The sequence below is a fragment of the Mauremys mutica genome, chromosome 6 (assembly GCF_020497125.1).
Source record: "Mauremys mutica isolate MM-2020 ecotype Southern chromosome 6, ASM2049712v1, whole genome shotgun sequence".
Taxonomy (NCBI): Eukaryota; Metazoa; Chordata; order Testudines; family Geoemydidae; genus Mauremys; species Mauremys mutica.
This window is the reverse complement of record NC_059077.1, coordinates 47,803,048-47,828,425: the sequence shown is the minus strand read 5'-3', so window position 1 is coordinate 47,828,425 and position 25,378 is coordinate 47,803,048. Positions and strand designations below refer to the sequence as shown.

At 42.5% G+C, this 25,378-nt stretch overlaps 1 protein-coding gene across 1 annotated transcript in view; it reads left to right on the top strand.

Moving 5' to 3' along the window:
• BDP1 (B double prime 1, subunit of RNA polymerase III transcription initiation factor IIIB) overlaps positions 1 to 25,378 on the top strand; it is an 80,794-nt gene that overhangs the window by 29,532 nt on the left and 25,884 nt on the right. The window contains exons 21-31 of the mRNA XM_045021813.1: positions 185 to 378; positions 5,940 to 6,159; positions 7,081 to 7,217; positions 9,100 to 9,307; positions 10,124 to 10,308; positions 11,232 to 11,451; positions 13,971 to 14,185; positions 14,860 to 15,244; positions 18,837 to 18,962; positions 19,293 to 19,329; positions 20,335 to 20,418. Of these exons, the coding sequence (XP_044877748.1) occupies positions 185 to 378; positions 5,940 to 6,159; positions 7,081 to 7,217; positions 9,100 to 9,307; positions 10,124 to 10,308; positions 11,232 to 11,451; positions 13,971 to 14,185; positions 14,860 to 15,244; positions 18,837 to 18,962; positions 19,293 to 19,329; positions 20,335 to 20,418 (2,011 nt within the window). The remainder of the gene's footprint in view (positions 1 to 184; positions 379 to 5,939; positions 6,160 to 7,080; positions 7,218 to 9,099; positions 9,308 to 10,123; positions 10,309 to 11,231; positions 11,452 to 13,970; positions 14,186 to 14,859; positions 15,245 to 18,836; positions 18,963 to 19,292; positions 19,330 to 20,334; positions 20,419 to 25,378) is intronic.

Sequence of the window (25,378 nt, the reverse complement as noted above, 5' to 3'; positions counted from 1 at the left end):
GCAAAAATTGGGGCTCTTCATTTGTGGACACTGGACAGCCAGGGAAAAATTCAGACAATGTTTAATAGTAATCTTAATGAACTTTGTCTCTTCTGCTTAAATTATAAGTATTTTTTTCAGTTGTGTAGCATAATATATTTGAGTGTTTTAGTTCAGATGTTTACACTCTTAATGTGTCTTTTAGAAAGCAGCAAAATGTGAAGTCTTGCCATCCTGTCAGCCATTAGAAAAAGAAGACTCTGCAGACTCTCAAGAAGTATTTGCAACCCCAATAAGCCTTCAGTCCCCTAAGAAGCTTTCAGGATCTGAGAGTGGTGAACAAAATGTGTCTCTTCCATCTGCAGATAACCAGGAGAAGACTTCAGCTGTTGCTGCCAGGTAAAGGTTCTGTTCCTTTGTTTTATTTCCTGAAAATAAGAGTGAGGGAGTTACAAAACGAAATCAGTCTCCAGGTTTTCAACTGGCTAAATAAATTAGCTAGATGTACCTCTTTACATCGAACTTTTTTATTTTTGCATAGTAAATGCTGAACTGTCCTCTAATTGAATTATTTCTACCCTGCACTTAGAATGAGTATATATTAACCTCAGGGTGGTAAATGTGATATCTTCAGTGGAATGACTTACCTCAGCATTTTCATGAAAATTGGATGTACAGTAGAACCTCAGTTATGAACACTAGAGTTATGAAGTGACTTGTCAACCACATACCTCATGTGGAACTGGAAATACGCAATCAGGCAGCAGGGACCAAAATAAAGCAAAGTACAGTACTGTGTTAAACATAAACTACTGAAACTTTGCTTTTATTTATTTATTTATTTAGATAAAGCAAGGAAATGGTTTCTGTGCTTGTTTCATAAGAATGGCCCTACTGTGTCAGACCAAAGGTCCATATAGGTCAGTCTGCTGTTTTCCAACAGTGGCCAGTGCCAGGTGTCCCAGAGGGAATGAACAGAACAGGTAATCATCAAGTGATCCATTCCCTGTCACTCATTCCCAGCTTCTGGCAAACAGAGGCTAGGGACACCATTCCTGCCCATCCTGGCTAATAGCCATTGATGGACCTATCCTCCATGAATTTATCTAGTTCTTTTTTGAACCATGTTATGCTCTTGGCCTTCACAATATCCTCTGGCAAGGAGTTTCACAGGTTGACTGTGAGTTTGTGAAGAAATACTTCCTTTTGTTTTAAACCTGCTGCCTATTAATTTCATTTGGTGACCCCTAGTTCATGTGTTATGAGAAGTAGTAAACAACACTTCCTTATCTACTTTCTCTACACCAGTCATGATTTTATAGACCTCTATCATATCTCCCCTTAGTCATCTCTTTTCCAAGCTGAAAAGTCCAAGTCTCCTCATACGGAAGCCGTTCCATACCCCTAATAATTTTTGTTGCCCTTTTCTGAACATTCTCCAATTCCAATATATCTTTTTGGAGATGTGGCGACCATATCTGAACACAGTATTCAAGATGTGGGCATACCATGGATTTATATAGAGGCAGCATGATATTTTCTGTCCTCTTATCTATCCCTTTCTTAATTATTCCCAGCATTCTGTTTGCTTTTTTGACTGCCGCTGCACACCGAGTGGAGGTTTTCAGAGAACTATCCACAATGACTCCAAGATCTTTCTTGAGTGGTAACAGCTAATTTAGACCCCACCATTTTATATGTATAGTTGAGATTATGCTTTCCAATGTGCATTGCTTTGCATTTATCAACAATAAATTTCATCTGCCATTTTGTTGCCCAGTCTCACCCAGTTTTGAGAGATCCTTTTGTAGCTCTTCGCTGTCTGCCTGGGTCTTAACTATCTTTAATAATTTTGTATCATCTGCAAATTTTGCCACCTCACTGTTTACCCCATTTTCCAGATCATTTATGAATATGTTGAATAGGACTGGTCCCAGTACAGACCACTGGGGGACACCACTATTTACCTTTTTCCATTCTGAAAACTGATCATTTGTACCTATCCTGTTTCCTATCTTTTAACCAGTCCGTGAGAGCACCTTTCCTCTTATCCTGTGGCAGCTTACTTTCTATAAGAGCCTTTGGTGAGGGACCTTGTGAAAGGCTTTCTGAAAATCTAAGTACACTACATCCACAGGATCCCCCTTGTCCACATGCTTGTTGACCCCCCTCAAAGAATCCTAGTAGATTGGTGAGGTATGATTTCCCTTTACAAAAGCCATGTTGACTCTTCCCCAACAAATTATGCTCATCTACATGTCTGACAATTTTGTTCTTTACTATAGTTTCCACCAGTTTGCCCGGTACCAGCCTGTAATTGCTGAGATCACCTCTGGAGCCCTTTTTAAAAATTTGCATCAGATTAGCTATCCTCTAGTCATCTGGTACAGAAACTGACTTAAATGGTAGGTTACAGACTACAGTTAGTAGTTCTGCAATTTCACATTGGAGTTCCATCAGAACTGTTGGGTGAATACCATCTGGTCCTGGTGACTTATTAGTGTTTAATGTATCATTTGTTCCAAAACCTCCTCTAATGATACCCCAATCTGGGACAGTTCCTGAGATCTGTCATCTAAAAAGAATGGCTTAGGTTTGGGAATCTCCCTCACATCCTTAGCCATGAAGACCGATGCAAAAAATTCATTTAGTTTCTCCGCAATAGCCTTATTGTCCTTGAGTGCCCCTTTAGCACCTCAATCATCCAGTGGCCCCACTGGTTGTTTAGCAGGCTTCCTGCTTCTGATGTACTTAAAAAAAAAAATTGCTATTACTTTTTGAGTCTTTCACTAACTGTTCCTCAAATTCTTTTTTGGCCTTCCTAATTGTATTTTTACACTTCATTTGCCAGTGTTTATGCGCCTTTCTATTTTCCTCACTAGAATTTAACTTCCACATTTTAAAGGATGCCTTTTTTTCCTGCCATTGCTTCTTTCACTTTGTTGTTTAGCCATGGTGGCTTTTAATTTGGTTCTCTTACTATGTTTTTTTAATTTGGGGTATACATTGAAGTTGAGCCTCTATTTTGGTGTCTTTAAAAGGTTTCCACGCATCTTGCAGAGATTTTACTTTTGGCACTGTACCTTTAATTTCTGTTTAACTAACCTCCTCATTTTGTGTGCAGTTCCCCTTTCTGAAATTAAATGCTACAGTGTTGGCCATTGTGGTGTTTTTCCTGCCACAGAGATATTAAATTTAATTATATTATGGTCACTATTACCAAGTGGTCCAGCTATATTCACCTCTTGGACCAGATCCTGTGCTCCACTTAAGATTAAATCAAGAATTGCCTCTCCTTTGGTGGGTTCCAGGACCAGCTGCTCCAAGAAGCAGTCATTTAATGTGTCAAGAAACTTTCTCTGCATCCCATCCTGAGGTGACGTACCCAGTCAATATGGGGATAATTGAAATGGCCCATTATTATTTTTTTTTTATTTTAATAGCCTCTCTAATCTCCCTGAGCATTTCATTGTCTCTATCACCATCCTGGTCAGGTGGCTGGTAATATATCCCTACCGTTATATTCTTATTATTAGAGCATGGAATTTTTATCCATAGAGATTCTATGGTACAGTTTGATTCATTTACGATTTTTCTTCATTTGAGTCTATGCTTTCTTTCCCATATAATGCCTCTCTCCACCAGCACAGCCTGTTTTGTCCTTCTGATATATTTTGTACCCTGTTATTACTGTATCCCATTGATTATCCTCATCCAAGTTTCTGTGATGCCTATTATATCAATATCCTCATTTAATACAAGGCACTCTGGTTCACCCATTTTGTTATTTAGACTTCTAGCATTGGTATATAAGCACTTTAAAAACTTGTCTCCTTTTAGCTGTCTGCCATTGCACAATGTAATTGAATGGGACTCTTTTTTATTTGACTATTTCTGATCAGACCCTGCTTGTATTTTATCATTTTCCATCCTCTCATCCTCACTAGGACATAGAGATTTTCTGTAATGGATCCTCCCCTAAGGGATACCCAAATCATGTGTTCCTCTGCAGCTGTTGGCTTTCCCCCAGCTCTTAATTTAAAAACTGCTCTATGACCTTTTTAATCTTTAAGTGCCAGCAATCTGGTTCCATTTTGGTTTAGGTGGAGCCCATCCTTCCTGTACAGGCTCCCTCTTTCCCAAAAGTTTCCCCAGTTCCTAATAATTCTAAACCCCTACACCATCGTCTCATTCACGCATTGAGACTCTGCAGTTCTGCCTGTCTAATTGGCCCTGCGCATGGAACTGGGAACATCTCAGAGAATGCTACCATGGAGGTCCTGGATTTTAGTCTCCTACATAGTAGCGCCTATCCTTCCCTATGTCATTAGTACCTACATGTACCACGACCACCGGCTCCTCCCCAGCACTACACATAAGTCTATCTGGATGTCTCGAGATCTGCAACCTTCGCACCAGGCAGGCAAGTCACCATACGGTTCTCCCGCCCATTGGAAACCCAGCTATCTCTGTTTCTAATAATCGAATTGCCCATTACTAATACCCGTCTCTTTCCAATCGCTGGAGTTCCCTCCCCCAGAGAGGTATCCTCAGTGCAAGAGGATACCACAACATCATCTGGAAGGAGGGTCCCAACTATGGGATTGTTTCCCTCTGCTCCAGTTAGATGCTTTCCTCCCCTGGGATTTTCATCCTCCTCAACAGAACAGAGGCTTCAGAACAGAGGCTTCACTGGGGGTGGGACTGTTCTACTGTGTCCTGGAAAGTCTCATCTATCCATCTTTCTGTCTCCCTCAGCTCCTCCAGTTCAGCCATTCTGGTCTCTGAAGCCCGTACATGGTCTCTGAGGGCCAGGAACTCCTTGCACCGAATGCACACTTATGCTACCTGCCCAAAGGGCAGGTAATCATACATGCTGCATTGGGTGCAATAAATTGGGTAGCCGCCACTCTGTTGCTGGACTTCTGCCTGCATTCTCTTTTTACTCCTGCAGCTGGTTCCTTTATTTTTTTGTTTTGTTTATATCAAGGGAGTGTTTTTGGCTTTTAAGTTTACAGAATGTTGCGTTCTAGCCCCTGCTCACATTCCCCCTGGAGAACTCCCTTGGAAAACTCCCGTTAGCCGCTCCTGTTCATTTAAATTAAAATGGTTAAAAGCAGCATTTTTCTTCCTGCATAATAAAGTTTCAAGCTGTATTAAGTTAATGTTCAGTTGCAATCTTTTGAAAGAACAACCAGAATGTTTTGTTCAGAGTTATGAACATTTCAGACTTATGAACACCCTTCATTTCTGAGGTGTACTTAAGCTATAACACAAAAGCAAATTAGTGAGTTTCTATCGGAGACCTGTAGAAAATCACTGCAAACAAAGCTAATACCTAAGACAACTTAATTCTATCATGGATGCACGGAGGTAATGAGGCTTCTCTAATGCTCTTCTGCAAAATTTCTGCTGAGGTGAGGAGAAACTGCAGTTTTTTTGTTCAAATTACTATCTGCTATGGCAGAGGTTCACAACCTTTTTCTTTCTGAGGCCCCTCAACATGCTATAAAAACTCCACGGCCCACCTGTGCCACAATAACTGGTTTTCTGCATATAAAAGCCAGGGCTGGCGTTAGGGGATAACAAGCCCGGTAATTACCTGGTGCCCCATGCCACAGGGGCCCCTGCAAAGCTACATTGCTCAGGCTTCAGCTTCAGGCCCGTGTGGCGGTGCTCAGGGCCATGGGCGTCAGCCCCATGCGGTGGGGCTTTGGCTTTCTACCGAGGGCCCCAGCAAGTCTAATGCTGGCCCTGCTTGGTGGCCCCCTGAAACCTGTTCACGGCCCCCCAGTTGAGAACCACTGTGCTATCGTATTTGTTTAAAATTTAACATCTGCACTGTTAAAGAAAAACAGAACAGAAAGACTTTATTGATACAGATGTAGCTGACCTATGAATACTAGTATTATGTCTCTGCATTACAGAGGATTTCAGATATCATGTTGTTTTTTTCGCAGGCTCCACAGCAAACACATCTCTCAAGGAGAAAGTAAACCAGCCTCTCTTCAGCCAGCCCAGCTAGTGAGGAGCCGATTCCAGAGGCCCAAGCCAAACATAGGAAGGGCAGTTGGAAAGAGAGAAACACGAGCAACAGAAAAGGATGAAACTGAAAAAAAGACTGAAGCTGAGCAATCAACTCTGCAAAAAGATGAATCTGCTGGCATCCCCTCCACTGTAGTAAGTTATAGTACAAGTAAACCACTTCAAGACATTTAATATTTAACTTCTCAAAAAGGAGTATAATGCAGCAGTTAAGTAGTGAACAGATTGAAGCTTAGAGGGTATAATATGGTAAACCCTTACCAGGTTGAGCTATTACAGACATTACAACAATGAGCTCTTTAAAATCTATTTATTTTTAATAAATAAAAGCCTTATTATGGAAAACGAAGGGTATGGTTTTGGTTGGATTTGCAATAGAGGGAAAGATAAGGCACAATCAAGTAACTCTTGGCTGGGCTCATATCAACTACTTAAAAATAAGGGTTTTGCATCATCCTTCCTGATTAAATAAACTCCATGTTGGGGAAACTAAGTGAGGGAGGCCAGAGAGGCAAGGAAGGAACAGCAGGAAACTATCAGTTCTTACATACAAAGCTACATTCTATTTTTAAGCTTTTTGTGGCACAGCACTTCTGCCATAGAAGTAAGACTATGCCTGCTTACTTTACCATAAGCTGGGTAACCTTAGGCAAGTCACTTAGCACCTTCCCACCTCTGTTTAAGCATCTGTAAAGTAAAGGATATTTAGCTGCATTTTATTTACTGATTCTTAGGTTTTATAACTTGCAATGAAATACTCTGAAAGGCACTAAGTGTAAAACAGCATGCCCAAAACTTTCAGACTTGGGTGTCTATAGTTAAGCTCTTAAATCCCCTAAAGTGCCTAAATATGGATTTAGATGCCTACCTGTGAGCACTCAGATTTTAAAATTCTGTCCTATGATGGTTTTTCTGCCTGCCCATTAATGGAATTACATGCTCAAATAGTTTTGATTTTCATATTTACAGAGAGAACCTTATAAAATGCAATCCTATTTTAAAACATGGGACATTTTAGTACTTGTTTGCTGTACATGATGATAGTTATATTTTCAGCACAAGTCAAAGGGTGAAAATGAAGCTGTGTCTTCTGAAGCTTCAGGAGATATGTTGTTGGGTTGTGAGAAACAGACACCAGATAGAGACTCTCCAGTGCCTGATGTTTACCAAAATGTGTTAGATGAACAAAGCAGGTGAGTTGAATTTTAGGAAACAAGTTTGAAAGCTTTTCATGCAAACATTTACCTATTGTACAAATGAGATCCCTGTGCATGTATCAGTACCTTTCTTCCCAATGTTTTCCAATTCTCTCTGGTCCTTTATTTCAGTGCTAGCATCTAACATTTTCATTCTATGGCTTTCTTTAGTTGAGCCCAGGTGCTTGATATTATTTCTCTGTGGGGCTGTCTTGAATATATTTGAATTCAAAGTTCTTTCCTACCAAGTTTTGTCTTCCTGGAGGTAGTTTTTTCCAAATGCATATAAATGTCTAAAACATTAATACTTGCATGTTTTTCAGATAAGATTTCCAGTATTGTTAATGGCAAAGTCCTTATTTGTTTCCTCTGACCCAATGTATTCTTATGTTATTAGTCTAGGTGAATGCAAGTACTCAATATGTATTTGGTTACTGGTTTCCCTGGTGATATTAGTGTTGCTAGCAACAGAAAAATTCAAGTTCCTGATTACATATATAACTAAAATAGCTAGATCTCCAACAATTTTATGCCTCTTTTATAGAAAAAGAGTACCTCCAAAAATACTTTCTTTAAATAGATCTTTTTTCAAACCACAAGAAATTCTACAAACTTTTTTAACATTGCAGAAACACTAATTCTTTAAAACAACTTCTTAGCCTTTGCCAGCATTTGCAAGGCAACATATTCTATCCTTGGAGCCAGGGAACAATGCATGTGTCTGTTCCTTTTGGGGATTCCAGAGGAAGTCACATTTTTCTAGCACCCACAGGCAAGGGGAATCTATTGGCTTGACACATGTCTTGATTGGGGGAGAGGAGAGGGAAGTAAAGTAGTAATGGTGGGATTCTAGAGACGCACCATCTTTCAAATATCTTGCTCCTGCCCTTAATTTTTACTCCTTTGTTACCTCTTCTCTTATATTTATAAGAAATTCAGAAAGATTAAAAACCTAATCTGAGTACCACTGGAACCAGAGTAGCTATAATGAAATGCCCTCACTTTCCCTTCTTGTTATTGATGCACCTGTATATTAAAAATGAAATAACAGGGCACTAATTAACCTTAGGTATTGGGGTTCTTAAATCCTGGCCAAATACAAGCAAAGGGATTGGACTAACAAAATAAATTTTGGAGTGCTTGTTTCGTTCTGGTGCTTTTTAAATCATTGCACATTTCAAACACTCTACATTTTTATTGGCAATATTGCAACCTTTCTCATCACAGGAGCAATACGTGGATTCGTTTACATCTTATTTTCAAATTAAGACGCATAAGGCACACTTTTGTTGTTAGTTTCTACTTACAATTGCAATTTAATGTTGTTAGTAGACATTATGAATTAACATGAAGTATTGTTAGCATCACAATTTAAGACCAAGTTATGATGCCTTCTCACCCATAACCCTTAGAATCAAAAAAGGGTTTGCATATAACTGATATGTTCAGGTAGAAGTATTGTCACACAAGCGTAGCCAGGATTTAAATATTTAAATTCTGGAAATTAGGTATCTAGAAAGCCAGAATTTGTTGATCCCCTTCACACTGCTTCTTTCTGGCTTGGGCTATTTCCTACTAGTATGAAAATAGCCAGTAGTGATGTGTATGAGACACAGCAGAAAAATAATAATCAGAAAAATCTTGACACTGGGCTTTGGCTATGTTACTCCCCAAATGCTGAAAACTGGAAACTCTAAATACTAAAGAAGCACATTTTCCTGATCTTAAACCAAAAGGCACAGCATGAAAAAATGTGTAACTCTTTTTTGTATAAGTATTGATTTAAAAAAAAATCTATTAACGGGTACAGTAACAGGTTCCATTAAATGTAACCATGTGACATTTTCTGTTTTTAAATCATTGGCACTGAAAAATACAGTTCCCAAGAAGATAAGCCATGTGCTATCAAACCAGCACAGCTAATGAGGAGTTGGTTCCAGAGGGCTAGACCAAACCTGGGAAGGGCATATGGCAAGAAAGAAGAGCCAGTGGAAGAAAAAGTTACTGCTCCAGTTGAAGGGGAAACAGGAAAAGCAGAGGAGAGCCCTTTACCACATAGGGATTCTGATGTACATCTCTCTCCAGAAGTGAGAATTTTACTGAGATCTTTTTGTTTATGCTTATTGATACCCGTCTTTTACCTGCAGCTTTTATGAAGAAAGTGCTTAAGTAGGCTAATAAACCCACATACTAGGCATGAATTAAATCTTTTTTGTATCCTTATGCGTGATACTTACAATTTAATATAAACCACTCAGGAAAACAGAACAAATGCCTAGATGTTTATTAAGCAAATGGTAAGATTTATCCTGTTTCTTTACGTAAAAACTAAAGACATTTTGAAATTTCAGATATTTTCATGACATTCGATGTTTAGAATGCACAGGCATTTTAAATGTACTACAGATTGTTTGTTGTTGCCATGTTTTCATTCGGAGACCTCTAGTAACTGATCAAAAAGGAGAGTACTGGATGTTTTTTATCTTCCGCTGTGGTTCTCAAACTTCTGTATTGGTGACCCCTTTCATACAGCAAGCTTCTGAGTGCAACCCCTACCCCCCCTTATACATCAAAAACACATTTAAAAAAATATTTAACACAATTATAAATGCTGGAGGCGAAGTGGGGTTTGGAAGTGGAGGCTGACAGCTTGCAACCCCCATGTAATGACCTCACAAACCCCTGAGGGGTCATGACCCCCAGTTTGAGAACCCCGTCCTAGATGTTGCCTTGTCTTTATTGAAGGAATAGCAGCAATGACTAGTTACCGTAGGATGCTTAAAGCCTTTAGAAAGAAGTTCTGATTGGGATTAATTTATGGATAATAACTCTGAATGCTTTTTTATTCTTTAAAAATATCATAATTAATATTAATATTTTTGCTATTCTAAAATAAATTAAAGGCTGAAGTGGATTTGGCCCAAAAAGATGGTTCAGATTCCTGTGGGGTCACCTCACCAAAAAGAAGCATTCAATCAGAAAAACTTTGCTCCCTTGAGAAATCTTTCAGCTGCAACAATCAGAGAGATCAAAGAATGAGTTGTATGTCTACAGATGTTGAGAGCAGGTTTCCGAATTATTCTGAAAGGTAATGTTCATATTTCATAAATGAATGGTCTTTAAAACACTGTTGTACTAATCCATTCACATTTAAAAACTGTAAGTATTATAAAGTTTTATCAGTAATATATAATTTTTGTTATGGCAGGGGTCACCAGGTGGCACCATTACATAGTCTTAAAGTTTGTTTTCTTGCTGTGCGAGCACATTTTTAATCTTGGAAGAAAATGCCCTGATAATATTATTTAGCTTTGGTTTTGTTTGTTTTTTCCCTGTATGTGTCCCTTTGATGGAGCTGTGGCAAGCAGCAAGGGAGTTTATTCTCTGCCTCAGTGTCACTAACTAGTCCACTTTTGAGGCCACTTTTGAGGCATGGCTTGGATTCTTTCTTTTTCTACTTGCAGAAACTTTCCAATCTTCAGAACCATCAAATCAATTTTATGGAATAAGTTCAGACTCTTCATTACCAATACCCTAGTATCAGAGAAGACTTCCCTTCTTCTGTCCCAAGAGAAACAAATGATGATAATAGGACATCTTTTCATCCGCTGTCTATTTGTTCGGGGAAAAAAAAAAATCTTGACTTGCACTCGGGTTAGCTTTGGGCACCTTGAGCCCACAGTGACTTGTCCTCTCCTGCTCCACCCCCCCCCCCCCCAAATATTCCACTTGCACACAAAAGAGCCAGTACTGCCACAAAGAAAACTGAAACATCCACCACTGAAAATGATGTGCAGGCAATTTCCCTTTTCATATTTTCCTTTTCCCCTGAGTGGATTTCTTAAAATACTGTATGCGATGAACCTTTATGGGAGTTGACTGTTTTTTGTTTTTTTTTTCCTGGTTCACATTGGGCAGATGTTACATATAGTTAGGCTAGTACAGTAGATTTGCAAAAGCTATTTTAATGGTCGGTAACTACTAATATGTACAATCATAATATTTTCCTAGATCCAGTTGTGGAGAAGAAAATAAACCAAGTGCTATAAAACCTGCACAGCTAGTGAGGGGCCATTTACAGAGGCCAAAGCCAAACCTAGTTAGAGCAACAAGAAAGAAAGAAGCCCTTGAAGAGGGAGAAAACACAACTGAGGAAAAGACTGAAGCTAGAAATACGGAAGATGGTCTGGTATCATGTGGTAAAAAATCAGAAAACCTAACCTCATTACTGGTAAGTACTGAACATCAGATCTAGGTCAGCCTATTATGTCAGTGAATGAATTCTTTTCTTCTGCTTTCTTCTTATGACCTACAGATTTGCAGAATCTACTTTCTGGATAGCAGAGGTTAAATTGTTTCTTTGAATCTCATTGCCAGTGGTGAATTGATGTAAAAATAATGAGCACAAAGCCTACATAGTTTAGAAGTATTTTAAAAGAAAATGTTTCATCTTTTATATTTTACTGCACTACATTTTGATTTGCCATCAGTGACTTCGTTTACTTAAATATTCCATAATTTCATTACCTGCAAATGTAAACAAGTGTCCTTTACACACTGAACAATACAAGTAAAGGCAGCTGTTCATAACCACAACTGCTTAAAATCTGTACATATGCACACAAGGTCTTTTGTGGCTTATATATTAAATATTAGTGAATGTGGAGCTACGTAATTCAGGCAACCTGTTAAGGCTTTTATTTTTTATTTTAATTTCTGGGATAGCACTGAGCTGACATAGGAGGCTTCACTCTATTTCTGTTGTCTGCAATGTACAACTTAGACTTTTTTTATTTCCTCCTCAGTATATGGTTCTGTCACAGCATGGCTTGCCCTTGTAACTGAAATAGGTCCGGTGCCTCTGTGCCAGTTGGGCCAATTAAGGGGGCAGGGCTGCATCTGGGTCTATAAAGGTCAGTGAGAGATCGGGGGGGGATGGGGTGTCAAACTGGCTGAGAGAGCTAGGAAGCAGGAGCAGCAGAATTGCTAGAGTCCCCTGGGATGGGATACGGTGAGAGCCTGAGATGTAAAGGGTGAGCTGAGTGCGGGACAGTTTCAGTACATTTGGACAATAAAACTGTGTTAAAAGAGACTGTGGGCATGGCAGTGAGTCCTTAGCAAGCTGAGGAAAAGCCCTGCTGTCTGACAGATTCACTAAATATTTTGGGCCTGTAAATTATTCCAGCCAAAGGCCCGTAGCTGATGAAGTACAATTACTGATACATGTTTAAAAAGTGAGATGTTCTTACTGAACTGAACCAACCAATGACTAATTGAGATTGTGACTTACTGGATAAAGTGAAGATTATTCTTTCACCTCCTAATAATTTTCTGGGTTTTATGGTAAAGGTTTCTTAGGGAACTTCAATGGGTTTTTGCCATCATCTCAGAAGAACAAGTTCATGGGTTCTATGTCAGCAGAGCTCCTGAAGGAAACAGCAACAACAAAATGCTAGGAGGGGCCATTTAATGTAGGGATCTCTCTGCTCTGGGCAAACTTTCTGGTATGTCTGAATGAGGAAAGGTTTTCAAACAAACAAACAAAAATGGACATGTTTAGTCTTCAGAAAAGAAGACTGAGGGGGAACCTGATAAGTCTTCAAATATGTTAAGTGCTGTAATAGAGGACTGTGATCATTTGTTCTCCATGCCACTGAACATAAGACCAAAAGTAACGGACTTAATCTGCAGCCAGGGAGATTTAGGTTAGATATTAGCAGAAACTTTTTAACTATCAAGATATTCCAGATATTAACCAGGCTTCCAAGGGAATCCCCATCAGTGGAGGATTTTAAGAACAGTTTTTGGACAAATACCTGTCAGGGATGGTCTAGGTTTACTTGGCCCTGCCCCTTTATAGGGGGCTAGGCCTGATGATTTCATGAGGTTCCTTCCAGCCCTCTGTTTCTGCGATTCTACTGTTCTGTTTAAGCCACTTCATCTAAATTGCTGCAGCATTCTCTCTTCAGTTCATGCAAGGGCCGAGAAACCATTCTTCATTCTCCTAATCCCACTGTCTTTGCTTTGTCAGAAGATACAAGCAGTTTCCTCCTCTTAGGTGGAGCTAGAACAGGGGTAGGTAACCTTTGGCATGCAAGCTGATTTTCAGTGGCACGCACACTGCCCAGGTCCTGGCCACCAGTCTGGGGGGCTCTGCATTTTAATTTAATTTTAAATTAAGCTTCTTAAACATTTTAAAAACCTTATTTACTTTACATACAATAGTTTAGTTATATACTATAGACATATAGAAAGAGACCTTGTATTACTGGCACGCAAAACCTTAAATCAGAGTGAATAAATGAAGACTCAGCGCACCACTTCTGAAAGGTTGCTGACCCCTAATCTAGAAAGTGTATAGGCCCTGAGTGTCAATCTTCCTGATGATTATTGTAGTTAAGCATGGCCACCACAGGTGTGGCAATTAGCAGCAGTAACAGGAAGTTGAGTATGAAGGGTTATACTGCTGTACAAAAAAACCCAAAACACAACTGGGAGCAGTAGTCAATAGTTATTTCAAGTGCTCTTCTGGTTCAGCTGGGCAGCCAGGTTAGCTTAGAAAAAGGTTGTCTAAGAAAGAAGCAGAGGTCACAGTTTTGGATTGTGTTCAAGAATTTGACTAATGCTTTTTTTTTTTTTTAAAAGGGATCCAGTTAGAGATAACGGAAAACTCTTAATACTATTAGTATAGCATTGTCCACTATCAAATATAAACTTACTTTGGCAGTCATTGTCTTCATGTCTATTTAGCACACATCTGGTAACTTAGTGGAAGTTGCATCCTCCTCAGAGGATTCATGGAAAAAGGAGTCTGCAGACAGTATTGAGGCAGTGCCTCCTAAAAGGAGCAGGCAGTCCTGTAAATTCCAGTCTCCAGAGAGATTGTCGGAGAGTGAAAGTCAAATAGAACAAGAAGATTCTCAGCTTCTTTATGCTCAGGAGAAGACCTCAGACAAACTGATAAGGTGAAGTAACTAAGGGTTTAATAATACTAGTCCAACTAAGAGCCCATAGTTAAGTTTCTCACTTTTTCTGTCTGACCACTCTTCCGATGTGGGGTGGATGGGGGTGTGTGGGCATGTGCGCTCATACCTACTCTCCAGATGTTTGTTCATGGCTGGAATTCTCATCTTAAAACTCTTGACCACTTCTGTCACCCAACTATTCTTGAGTCTTTCTCCTGCAAAGTCAGTGTGGAGAATAGGCTCTTTCTTGACTAAGCTGCCTGCTGAAGGGTTCAAGATTGTAAAATACACATGCGTGCGCACACTTTTGATTCTCCAAAATAAAAAGGAAACAATCCCCTCCTCGCTACTGCCATAAATGACCAGGTCCTTTAAATTTCACTGCACAGCACAGTTTTCCAGAATTTCTGCCTGAAGTTAAAAGATAAGGAAACTAATTATATCCACAATACAATATCAGTACTTTGAACGTTCACAAAGGAATGGGAATGCTGACAGATGGAAGTACTGATTTTATTTTTCCCAGTGTATGATCGTAATTAATTATTATGTCTCAACGCTGGTCATAATCCCAATTACCACATGAGTTCACTGTGACTGTAACATTAATTCCTTTTTATGTTTAATATTGCTACTTTACTAAAAAGTGCATTTATTTTTTTATATCCATTTAGAAGGCAATCTAGAAGGTCATCCGAACAGGCAGGCCTGCCAAAACGTGTATCTGAGCTAAGAACTTCTTCTGCCTCTGAATGTGAAGTTGATCGCTGTGAAAAGGGAAAACCACGTCGAAAGATTAAACCAAATATCACCAAAGGCAAAGGCTTGAAAAAGGCCCACAGCAAGAGATCTGGGAAAGAACATGGGAGTTCAAAGGTAACCTTGGTGACCCTCCGGGCTTCTCAGGAGGAGGATGAAGATGATGCAGATGAATTTGAGCTGGATGATGAAGATGAATGTTTTTCACCAGAAGAAGTAAACAAAGCTCCAGTGTTTGTTCCTGTAGGTCTCCGATCTCCAAAACCTATTCCTGTCCAGATTGAGGAAACCATGGAAGAGGTATGACATGTTGACTTCTTTTGTAGAGGTCTGGTGTTTTAGAGTGTAGTCTTTCCTTTTGCCACCAGCTTTTCTCACACTTGCCTTCGCTTGAGTTGTAGTAACAATAGCAATGTATTTTACAAACGTGTTGTGGGTCTGCAGTTTTACTGTTTTGTTTAATTGACAAATGGACTGGTGGTGGAGTGGAATTAATATTTGTGGCATGTGTTCTTGGTTCTGGACGAGAGGCACAGGCTGCTCAAGGAGCTTAGCCTAAAGCCCGGTCCTGCAATGAGTATTGTGTGGGAGGCTCTGGGTGAGTCCTGTTTCATTCAGTGGGGGTTTCTGTGAGCACAGGAATCCACCTTTGGAGAGTACATTGCAAGCTCACGGCCTAAGACAGGATGGATGCAAACATTTCAATTTCATGTTTGTCAGAATCAGAGCAACCTGTGTTCTTCTGTTTGCTTTCTCAAGAAACATACCTGACCAGAACAATCTTGTCTCATGACAGTATACATATTTACATTCTAATTAATGTATGTATTGCACTCAAAAAAACTGTTAAAAGAATGTTAAGGTTGCAAAGTGAAGCACCCAAAATTAGAAAATGCTAGAATTAAAATTGCCTGTGCAGTCTGAATTCGGGCCCCTTGAGTAAGTTCACCATAATCATCTTTAGTTACATGACCACATATTATTTTTTCTAGGCTTTTGGAGAAAAAAAAACCAAAACAAAAACAGAAAACAAATTCTATCATGTCAAACCATTGACACTCACATGGGTCATGAGCTGGGTTGGAACCTTTAGAGCCACATCATAGCTCTCTGCCACTTGAGCTAAGAGTAACTAGTAGCAGTAATAAGCTGTCATCCTCTGCGGACCAGCCACTAGAGGGAGATTACACAGAGACACTTTGCCACTGGGTTTCATGTGTACTTAATGACAGTAGAAGAATGTTGAGGCTCAGGAATCTTTTTGGTTCCATTCTAGGTTCTGGAGGGAAGTGTGCTCCTGTGGTCATGGACCTTTCTGCCCCACTCCCTCACTGACCACTTCTAGTTGTCCCCTCCACACTGTCCTTATCTCAGTCCTGTTTCTCCTCCTCCCCTGGCTCTTCATCCTAGTCTCTTTGCTCAGTTTCCAGTCTTGCTCCCTTGCTCCTTGTCCTGGTCCCAGGTTCCTTGCCCAGCCACTCCCAGACTTGACCCCAGCTCCTTCTCCCAGTCAGTCATCTTTCCACCACAGCTGCCAATCGTTTTGCTCTGCAAGTCAAGTCTTCTTCCCCTCACTTCCTCGGCTTCTTGCACCCCCACCCTCCTTCCAAAAAAAAGACTCACAAAAAATAAACCACCACTCTGACTTTTTCCCTCTTCATTCAAGTCAGACTGTTTCCTTCTCCAAGTTGCCTAGGAGTAGGAGCAGTAAGAGCATAGGAGAGACTCTCTTAGCTCTCAGTTGTGTAGCCCAGAGAAGCAATTGCAGAGAGAGCCCTGCTCAGTCCCTGCAACACTGGGCTGGAGCATTCCCAGCTGCTTTGTGGGGATGGTGGATGTACGGTCCGGTTGGCGCACAAAACTCTGAGGGGATGGAGCATGCTCAGTGCAGCCAGAACATTCAGAGAAATTAACTGCCAGATTCTAGCAAGTGTTTACTGATCCTGTGCAGATGGAAATTTTTCTTAAGTTTATAGCTTGGCCAAATTGAACAGGTTTTCAGTACAACAGCAAAAAGCCTTTCCCTGACTCAAAGGCAATCATTGCCAAATTTCAAATCCCTGCTTCAAAGTGTGGCGGTATAAGTGCTTCTCAACAAAATGGTTATTTTTTTAACCTGTCAAAACTGTGTTTTTTCCCAAATCTCATTCTCTGAAATGTCAGAAAAAATAATTCAGAAACTTGAAAAATCTAAATAAATTTCAGCCTGGGGCAGGCACCTAGCATGGAAAATTTCAGCTGGAACAGTTAAGTTTAGCAGAGTTATAAGCCACTGAAAACCAGATCTTATAATGGGAAATTTTGGACAGTCTTAATAATAGGCAGTTCTACCAGCTCCACCTATAATACATAGTACTGTTGCTCCTTATCAACTCAGTGAACTAGTCAAAGTTTTGGGGCCTGAAGAATGTTCCATTTTGGAGTACAAATTGGTTTGGGGTATTTTTTTTATGCAGTCTTGTTTATTTACAGAGAATGCACAAATTCCTGTTCTTCTGAACATGGTGTGAAAAAACACACTCCTGAGCAATGCAAGTTTCAGCGCCGTAAAGTGGCAATGTAGATAGTGCTACAGTGCTGGGAGCTGTGCTCCTAGTGCTGGGAGCTATTCCCCTTGTAAGGGTGGTCTCTCCCAGCGCTGGAGCTGCGACTACCCAACCACGTTCAAACGCATGGGGGTAGCTCTCTCCCAGTGCTGGAGCCGCAACTACCCAGCCACATTCAAGTGCTGCTGCAGTAGTGCTTTAACATCAGCTGCGTAGACATACCCTCAGTTTCTGTGCATTCTGCCTTTCCACCACCCTATCTCACCCACCCACCTGGACACAATGTCCAGTGGAACCCCCCCTTGCCCACATTTTGCTTGTTTCTATTAGGTCTTGTTTTAGGTGTGGTCCCGTAGTTGTAAGAAACACTTATCTTAAGTGAAGAGTGGGTGCATGCATCAGTTTCGACAAAGGTTTTACTCAGTCCATAACAAGTTTCATCCAGCTCATAACAGTATTTTTCCCTTTCAAGTCAACTGGTAAATTCCAGTGGGTTAGGAATTTTTCAACTAAATGGGTTTTTTTTGTTGGAAAATGCTGATATATCAAAACTGAAACTTTTTGAGGAATCGTATTAGTTTTGGGAAAACTTTTTTTTTTGTCAGGAAGGTTTCTCAGATGCAGGATTAGTGATAGACGCACCCCCTGAATAGCCTGATTCAGAGCAGGGACTGGAACCTGTGTCTCCTACATCCATATTTAATACGTTGTCGAGTTCAAGTCCATGCACTGAATTTTTGAACAGTCTGAATTGATTCAGATCAGGGACTTGAACCTGGTACTCACCTGGGATGTGGGTGTCCTCTTGATCTTTTCTTATTTCATATCAATTCTAACATCCTTTGTATTCCTGCTAGGGTTTTATCTGAGATAATCTCCGAAAGATTTTGAAACAAGAAAGAGACTATTGGCAAAATGTTCATTTTCTCTCTGGCTGTTTTTCCCAACCAAGAAATTGTATACTTCCACCAGCATCCCAGATCTTTTGTCATTTGCTGATGTTGTGAATTGGCATTGAAATCATAGAGCTCTTCTAGGTTATTTGAGATTTGAATTCACAGGTATCTTGTAGAATTTGTTGCCCATTTGTACCCAAGTGTTTTCTGGAGGAATGACTTTTCAGAGTCTGGCAAATTTGCAGCTAGCATTTCAGATTTGGCATATTTTACTTTAAATCCAGACACTTTCCCAAAATCATAGATTACTTTTAGATACTAATTTGAATATTTGGTTTAGAAGAAAATAGTATTACATCATGTGCATATACAGCCATTTTCTTATGTGTTCCTGCAAGTTTTAGACAGCTTTCTTTTTTGAATAAATAGGAATAACTTTGATTTTTGCAGCTTGAAATATCTGTGAATGTCCCAGATGTGCCCGGCATTACTACTGGTGAATATCTGTCTCATGATTTAAATGTGGTTGTCCAGCCTGTGATGCAGAGAGATGAAAATCTGAATGCCTCACAAATTGTAAGCATTCCTTTTTTAGTAATATGCTTATGGTTATATAGTATGTCTAATTTTTATAGTGTTAAACATCAGATTACATGTAAGATAGTAATAGTATGGCATAGTATAGTATAATAGACGGGCATGGCATGAGCAGGAAGTGTGCAAGTTTTCTTTAGATGGCTTTGTCAGTCCAATGTTGATGCTGTACAACCCCATTCAATCAGAGCAGATTGCTCATGCTGAACTTTGCAGTAAAGAATTGGCCATTGGGGACTAAATTGAAATTGCAGATTAATTTATTTGGGATTTTGGCTGTATTTGACAGATCATTTATGTCTTTTCTTCAAGGAAGTGACTACACATGAAAATCCAGAGACTGACACAGGTAAATACAAGAGAAACTTATTTTTGGATGGCCCTCTGTCTTGACAGAGACCAAGCCAGCCAACCCTGAGTTGATGAGGTCTTATACATAGTTTTGGAGGAGCTGTGCTAACTGACTACTTCTTCAGTGAGGTCCATCAGACAGACCAAGACTTACAAGGCTGTTGGTTTACATCCAGATTGTGGGTGTCCTGTGCCCACTCACTCCCATGCACTGGTTATCCATACTGTGGGTTGTTGTGCTAGAAGAAAAGCAGCCTTTTCAGGGGCTTGAAACAATGCCTGGAAGGTACAGAAATGGGCAAATCCATGGCTCTGGTACCAATCACCATCTCTCTCGCAGACTTGCCAGCCAGCACATACTATGGGGGAAACAGGGAAACATCATGACAGAGTCAGAAATTGCTTCCTGGTCTGCTCCTAGGGCACCACTATTATTTCCCCATACATGGGACTCATTGCAAAAAGCCCCAATTGATCCATTGGTTTTTTGAATTGCATTTTGAAACTTTGCTAAGAGATGGCTTTGTTTAAAGGAAAATAACATTTTCAGTGAAGAGGCAAAACCCTACTGGGGTTTATGGTCTTATTTCAGTGTGATGACTTTGAAACACAGAAATGTTGTATCCTATGTTACCAAGTAGTGGAAGATGAAAGGAGGTACTGTCATCCAGTGGATAGGACACAGAAATGAGGAGTCTAGACCCAAACGTCTGTGTGACTTGAGCAAATTGCTTCCTCTGTCCATTTGTTTCCCTCTCTATAAAATGGGAATACTTCTGCTTACTCAGTGTTTGTAGAACACCTTTAGTTTAATGGATGACCATCACTACGTGTGTTAAATATTGCTACTAGTATCTGGAATTCCCAAGAGGAAACATATTGAAAAAATGTTTTGTTTCAGTTTAGCAGAGACAGTAACATCTGCTTTTTGATCATGTTTTAGTTAAACTTCTAAGGAAATGACTGTGCTTGTGATTTTACATGTATGTGAACAATTTTGCAGGGATTAATGATGGAAGCACTGAAGCTGCAATGACATTACTTGCAATGAGAGATCCAATGTTTCAGTTAAAAATAAGCACTCAAGGTATGATTTATTTATTTGCCAAATCCTTCCGTGTGTCTCATAGGTTCACTTGTGGGTTGGGGTTTGGGTAGAGGTCATAATGACCCTTCCTTCATATCCTGTCACTATAGCAGCAAGTGTGGATTCCTCCTTTGTGTTCAGTATGAAAGAGAGGAGGATGTATTGGGCCATGATTCACTGTCTAGCAAGGTAAAGTGGTCCAGCCCCTAGCCAAAATACTGCCAACTTCATTACATGCTTGCCAGAGGTGCGTAGAGCTCTTTTTCAGCAAAACACTGATATGTACCTCACCACATGGAATACATGCCCTGATCAACTCATTTCATACCGGCAGTATGACTCTTGTACATAATGGGCATTCAGCACCTTTTTTCTCTGCTGTCCTCTGTTTGTACCGCTAAGAAGGACTTTGCAGGTGTGTATGTGGATATGTTCACTGCTATGTACTACAGTTACTTCAAACTCAGGCTAATAAAGTATTCATGCCACCACACACCCAGATGACTCATGTTATGATTAAAAATCTGTCTAAGGGTATGTCTACACTACAAGAGTAGTTCGAATCAACTTAAGTCGAATTTGTAGAATCGACCTTACAAAGTCAAATTTGTGTGTCCACTGTAAGGACACTAATTCGACTTTGTGAGTCCACACTAACGGGGCAAGCGTCGAAATTGGAAGCGGTGCACTGTGGGAAGCTATCCCACAGTTCCCGCACTCCCCGCTGCCCATTGGAATTCTGGGATTTCCCCCCAATGCATGCTGGGGGGAAAACTGTGTCGAGGGTGGTCTTGGGTAACTGTCAGCATTCCACCGTCACTCCCGCTGGCGGGAAATCAGTTCGCGCACTTTTCCTGTTAGTGACAGCGCGGACGCCACAGCACTCCACTGCGATCATGGAGCCCGCTGCGATCATCGCTGCACTTATGGCCGTTGTCAACTCCTCGCACCTTATCGTACACCTCTTCAACAGTCAGATGCTGAGAAATCGGGCGAGGAGGCTCCGGCAGCGCGGTGAGGACATGAAGTCTCAGAGTGGCACAGACCTCTCAGAAAGCACGGTACGCCGCGCCGTGGAGATCATGGTGGCAATGGGTCATGTTCATGCTATGGGACGGCGATTCTGGGCCCGGGAAACAAGCACGGACTGGTGGGACCGCATAGTGCTGCAGGTCTGGGATGAATCACAGTGGCTGCGAAACTTCAGGATGCGTAAGGGCACTTTCCTTGAACTGTGTGACTTGCTGTCCCCTGCCCTGAAGCGCAAGGACACCCGCATGCGAGCAGCCCTGACTGTGCAGAAGCGAGTGGCCATAGCCCTCTGGAAACTTGCCACGCCAGACAGCTACCGGTCAGTAGCGAACCACTTTGGCGTGGGCAAATCTACCATGGGGGTTGCTGTGATGCAAGTAGCCAACGCAATCGTTGAGCTCCTGCTCTCGAAGGTAGTGACCCTGGGAAACGTCCAGGTCGTCATAGATGGCTTCGCCGCGATGGGATTCCCAAACTGCGGTGGGGCTATAGATGGGACTCACATCCCTATCCTGGGACCGGCCCACCAGGCCAGCCAGTATATTAACCGAAAGGGCTACTTTTCAATGGTGCTGCAAGCACTGGTGGACCATAGGGGACGCTTTACCAACATCAACGTCGGGTGGCCGGGCAAGGTTCATGACGCGCGTGTTTTCAGGAACTCTGGTCTGTTTAGACGCCTGCAGGAAGGTAGTTTCTTCCTGGACCACAAAATAACTGTTGGGGATGTGGAGATGCCTATAGTGATCCTCGGGGACCCAGCCTACCCGCTAATGCCCTGGCTCATGAAACCCTATACAGGCGCCTTGAACAGCGACAAGGAACTCTTCAACTACCGGCTGAGCAAGTGTAGAATGGTGGTGGAGTGTGCTTTCGGACGTCTCAAGGGGAGATGGCAAAGCTTACTGACTCGCTCGGATCTCAGCAAAACCAATATCCCCATTGTTATTGCTGCTTGCTGTGTGCTCCACAATCTCTGTGAGAGCAAGGGGGAGACCTTTATGGCGGGATGGGAGGTTGAGGCAAATCGCCTGGCTGCTGATTACGCTCAGCCAGACACCCGTGCAATTAGAAGAGCCCAGCGGGAAGCGCTGTGCATCCGGGAGGCTTTGAAAGATAGATTCCTCAGGTTGCAGGGTAACCTGTGACGGTTCAGGTTCTTTACAGAGAAGCTGAACCTGCCCCTCTTTCAGTTACTGTTGACTTTCTTTTGCGGTTACATAGACCGTTCACCACGTTTCCCCCCTTCCAACACACGTTTAAAAATAAAGTTAATGCAATATTGTTAATTAACAACGTTTTCTTTACTAATGAATTCGCGTTAAAGGGTTGAAACAGGGATGCAGACTGTGGTGGGTAGGGTGTGCAGTGATGTACAGACCGCTTCTACACTCGAGGAATGACAGGCTCCTGCCCCTAGAGCGGTCTGCACTGCCGGACTGGTTGTTTCAACGAAGCCTGCCATCCCTCCTTTTCGGGATTCTGTGTGCGGGGGCTATGTGGCCTTGTGGCGGGGGAGGACTAGGGGGAGGACGTTTACAGGTGGGTGTGAAGGAAGGGGTGAGGGGTGTGTGGGAAGGGGGAGGAGGTGTAGGGGGATGAGGGCTCTGGCTGGGGCTGAGGGTTTGGGGCATTGGAGAGGCTCAGGGCTATGGTGGAAGGGCAGGGTAAGGGCAGCCTGCCTTGCCATTTGTGTATGGCAGGCGCTAGGACCCTGGGGCACCAGACAGCATTTCTGCGGGGAGCCGCTCTACTGTCAGGCAGGTACGCAGCGCGGCGGGGCGGGGGGAGACCCGTGGGGGCCAGGGCCCGATCCAGGCAGGGCCGGGGGAGAGACCCAGCTCCAAATATAGTTGGAGCAGGGCACCTGCTGCCTATGCACAGAACATGAAAAACATCTCCCAGACTGACCAGGGTGCCTAGTGACTGCACTGTGTGTGTGACCTGCTGTAGATCCTGCCCCTGTGTCTGTACCCAGGTAATGGTGACCGTCCTATGCAATTACCAAACCCCTCCCCCCCCTTCACACAGTCTTCTGTAAAGAAACATGACTGAAACAGTAGTGAACAGCAAACTATTTTTAATAATCAACTACACAGTGAGGGGACGAAACTGGGATTTGGGCTTGGGTGATCCAGGAAGGGAAGGACTTCTCAAAATTTAGCGAATGAGAGCTTTTTGGTACTTGAGCACTCTGCTGGGGTGGAGTGACAGTTTTCACGGCCCCTGGCGCACCTCCTTCTTGTTATTTTGGGTGAGGGGAGTATTGGACTTTGTGGCGGGGGAGAGCGGTTGCAGATACAGTGCAGGGGGGCTCTGTCCTGCCTGCCTGCGGTCCTGCAGAACATCCACAAGGCGCCTGAGCGTGTCCGTTTGCTCCCTCATTAGTCCAAGCAGCGTTTGAGTCGCCTGCTGGTCCTCCAGACGCCATCTGTCCTTCCGTTCGCTGTGTGAGCGCTGCTGCTGAGAGAGGTTCTCCCTCCACTGGCTCTGCTGGGCCGCCTCGGCTCGGGAGCAGCCCATAAGTTCTGCGAACATCTCGTCCCATGTCTTTTTCTTGCGCCGCCTAATCTGCGCCAGCCTCTGTGAGGGGCATGCTGGAGCAGGTCGGGATACAGTTGCAGCTGTGTGATGGGAAAAAGGGATTGACTTCCTTATAAAGATACAGTTTTGCAAAGAAGAAACTTAGTCTAGTCAGTCTCTGTGAACAAGACCATGCACAGCACTCACTCAGGGAAAGTTCGAATTTTCGGAATTCGCTTTCATTGCCTGGCGGATTGCACTGCAGATCAGACAAGCGGGGCAGGACAGCAGAATCCATGGAGCAGCCAGGCATGGTAAGCCAAAAACTTTTGGCTGCTTAAAAGTCAATGTATACCACTGTCCTCTTGCTACAGGCAATCCTGAAAGCATAAACTCTGCCCCTGTTGCACCCCCTCACGTCTGTTCCCTGGGAAAGATCCCTGTATGCTGCCACTCTGCCTCCACCACGTGGCTGTAAAGTGACGCTCATTGTTATGCAAAGGAACAGTGAAGCACTCCCAATACTAATAGTACACAAATTACTGTAATTAAATGCAGGAGTCTCCGAGCGAGATCACCTTGAAGGAGGGTCACTGAGGCAGATAGAGAGCGCATGCTGCGTGAAAGCCAGCACAAACCCAGGGGCCTATGCTGCCATGCTCGTGGAGGCAATGCTGCCGGAGTACCTGATGATAGCCTGGCGCGGAAAAGTGTGCTACCACGGAGCACCCAATAAGGCAGCTCTCCCCAGGAACCTCATGCGGAGGCTTTTCGATTACCTGCAGGAGAGCTTCTTGGAAATCTCCCAAGAGGATTTCTGTTCCATCCCCATATATATTGACCTTCTTTTCAACTAGTAACTATTTCCTGCTCCATTAAAAATAAATATTAACATGTTTAAAGCACTTACAGACTGATCCTTCCCCTGATTCAGGGTCCGGGGTAATGGCTGGGGAGGGTTGGTAGGGGATCTCAGTGAGGGTGATGAAGAGATCCTGGCTGTCGGGGAAATCAGCGTTGTAAGCGCTGTCGACTGCCTCGTCCTCCTCATCTTCCCCGTCCGCGAACATCTCCGAGGAACAGTCCGTCGACAGTATCCCATCCTCAGAGTCCACGGTCACTGGTGGGGCAGTGGTGTCAGACCCACCGAGAATGGCATGCAGTGCCTCGTAGAACCGGCATGTCTGGGGCTGGGCTCCGGAGCGTCCGTTTGCCGCTCTGATTTTTTGGTAGCCTTGTCTCAGCTCCTTGACTTTCACGCGGCACTGCGTTGTATCCCGGCTGTATCCTCTGAGTGCCATGGCTTTGGAGACCTTCTCGTAGGTCTTTGCATTCCGTTTGTTGGAGTGCAGCTCCGAAAGCACAGACTCATCGCCCCACACTGCAATGAGATCCAAGACTTCCT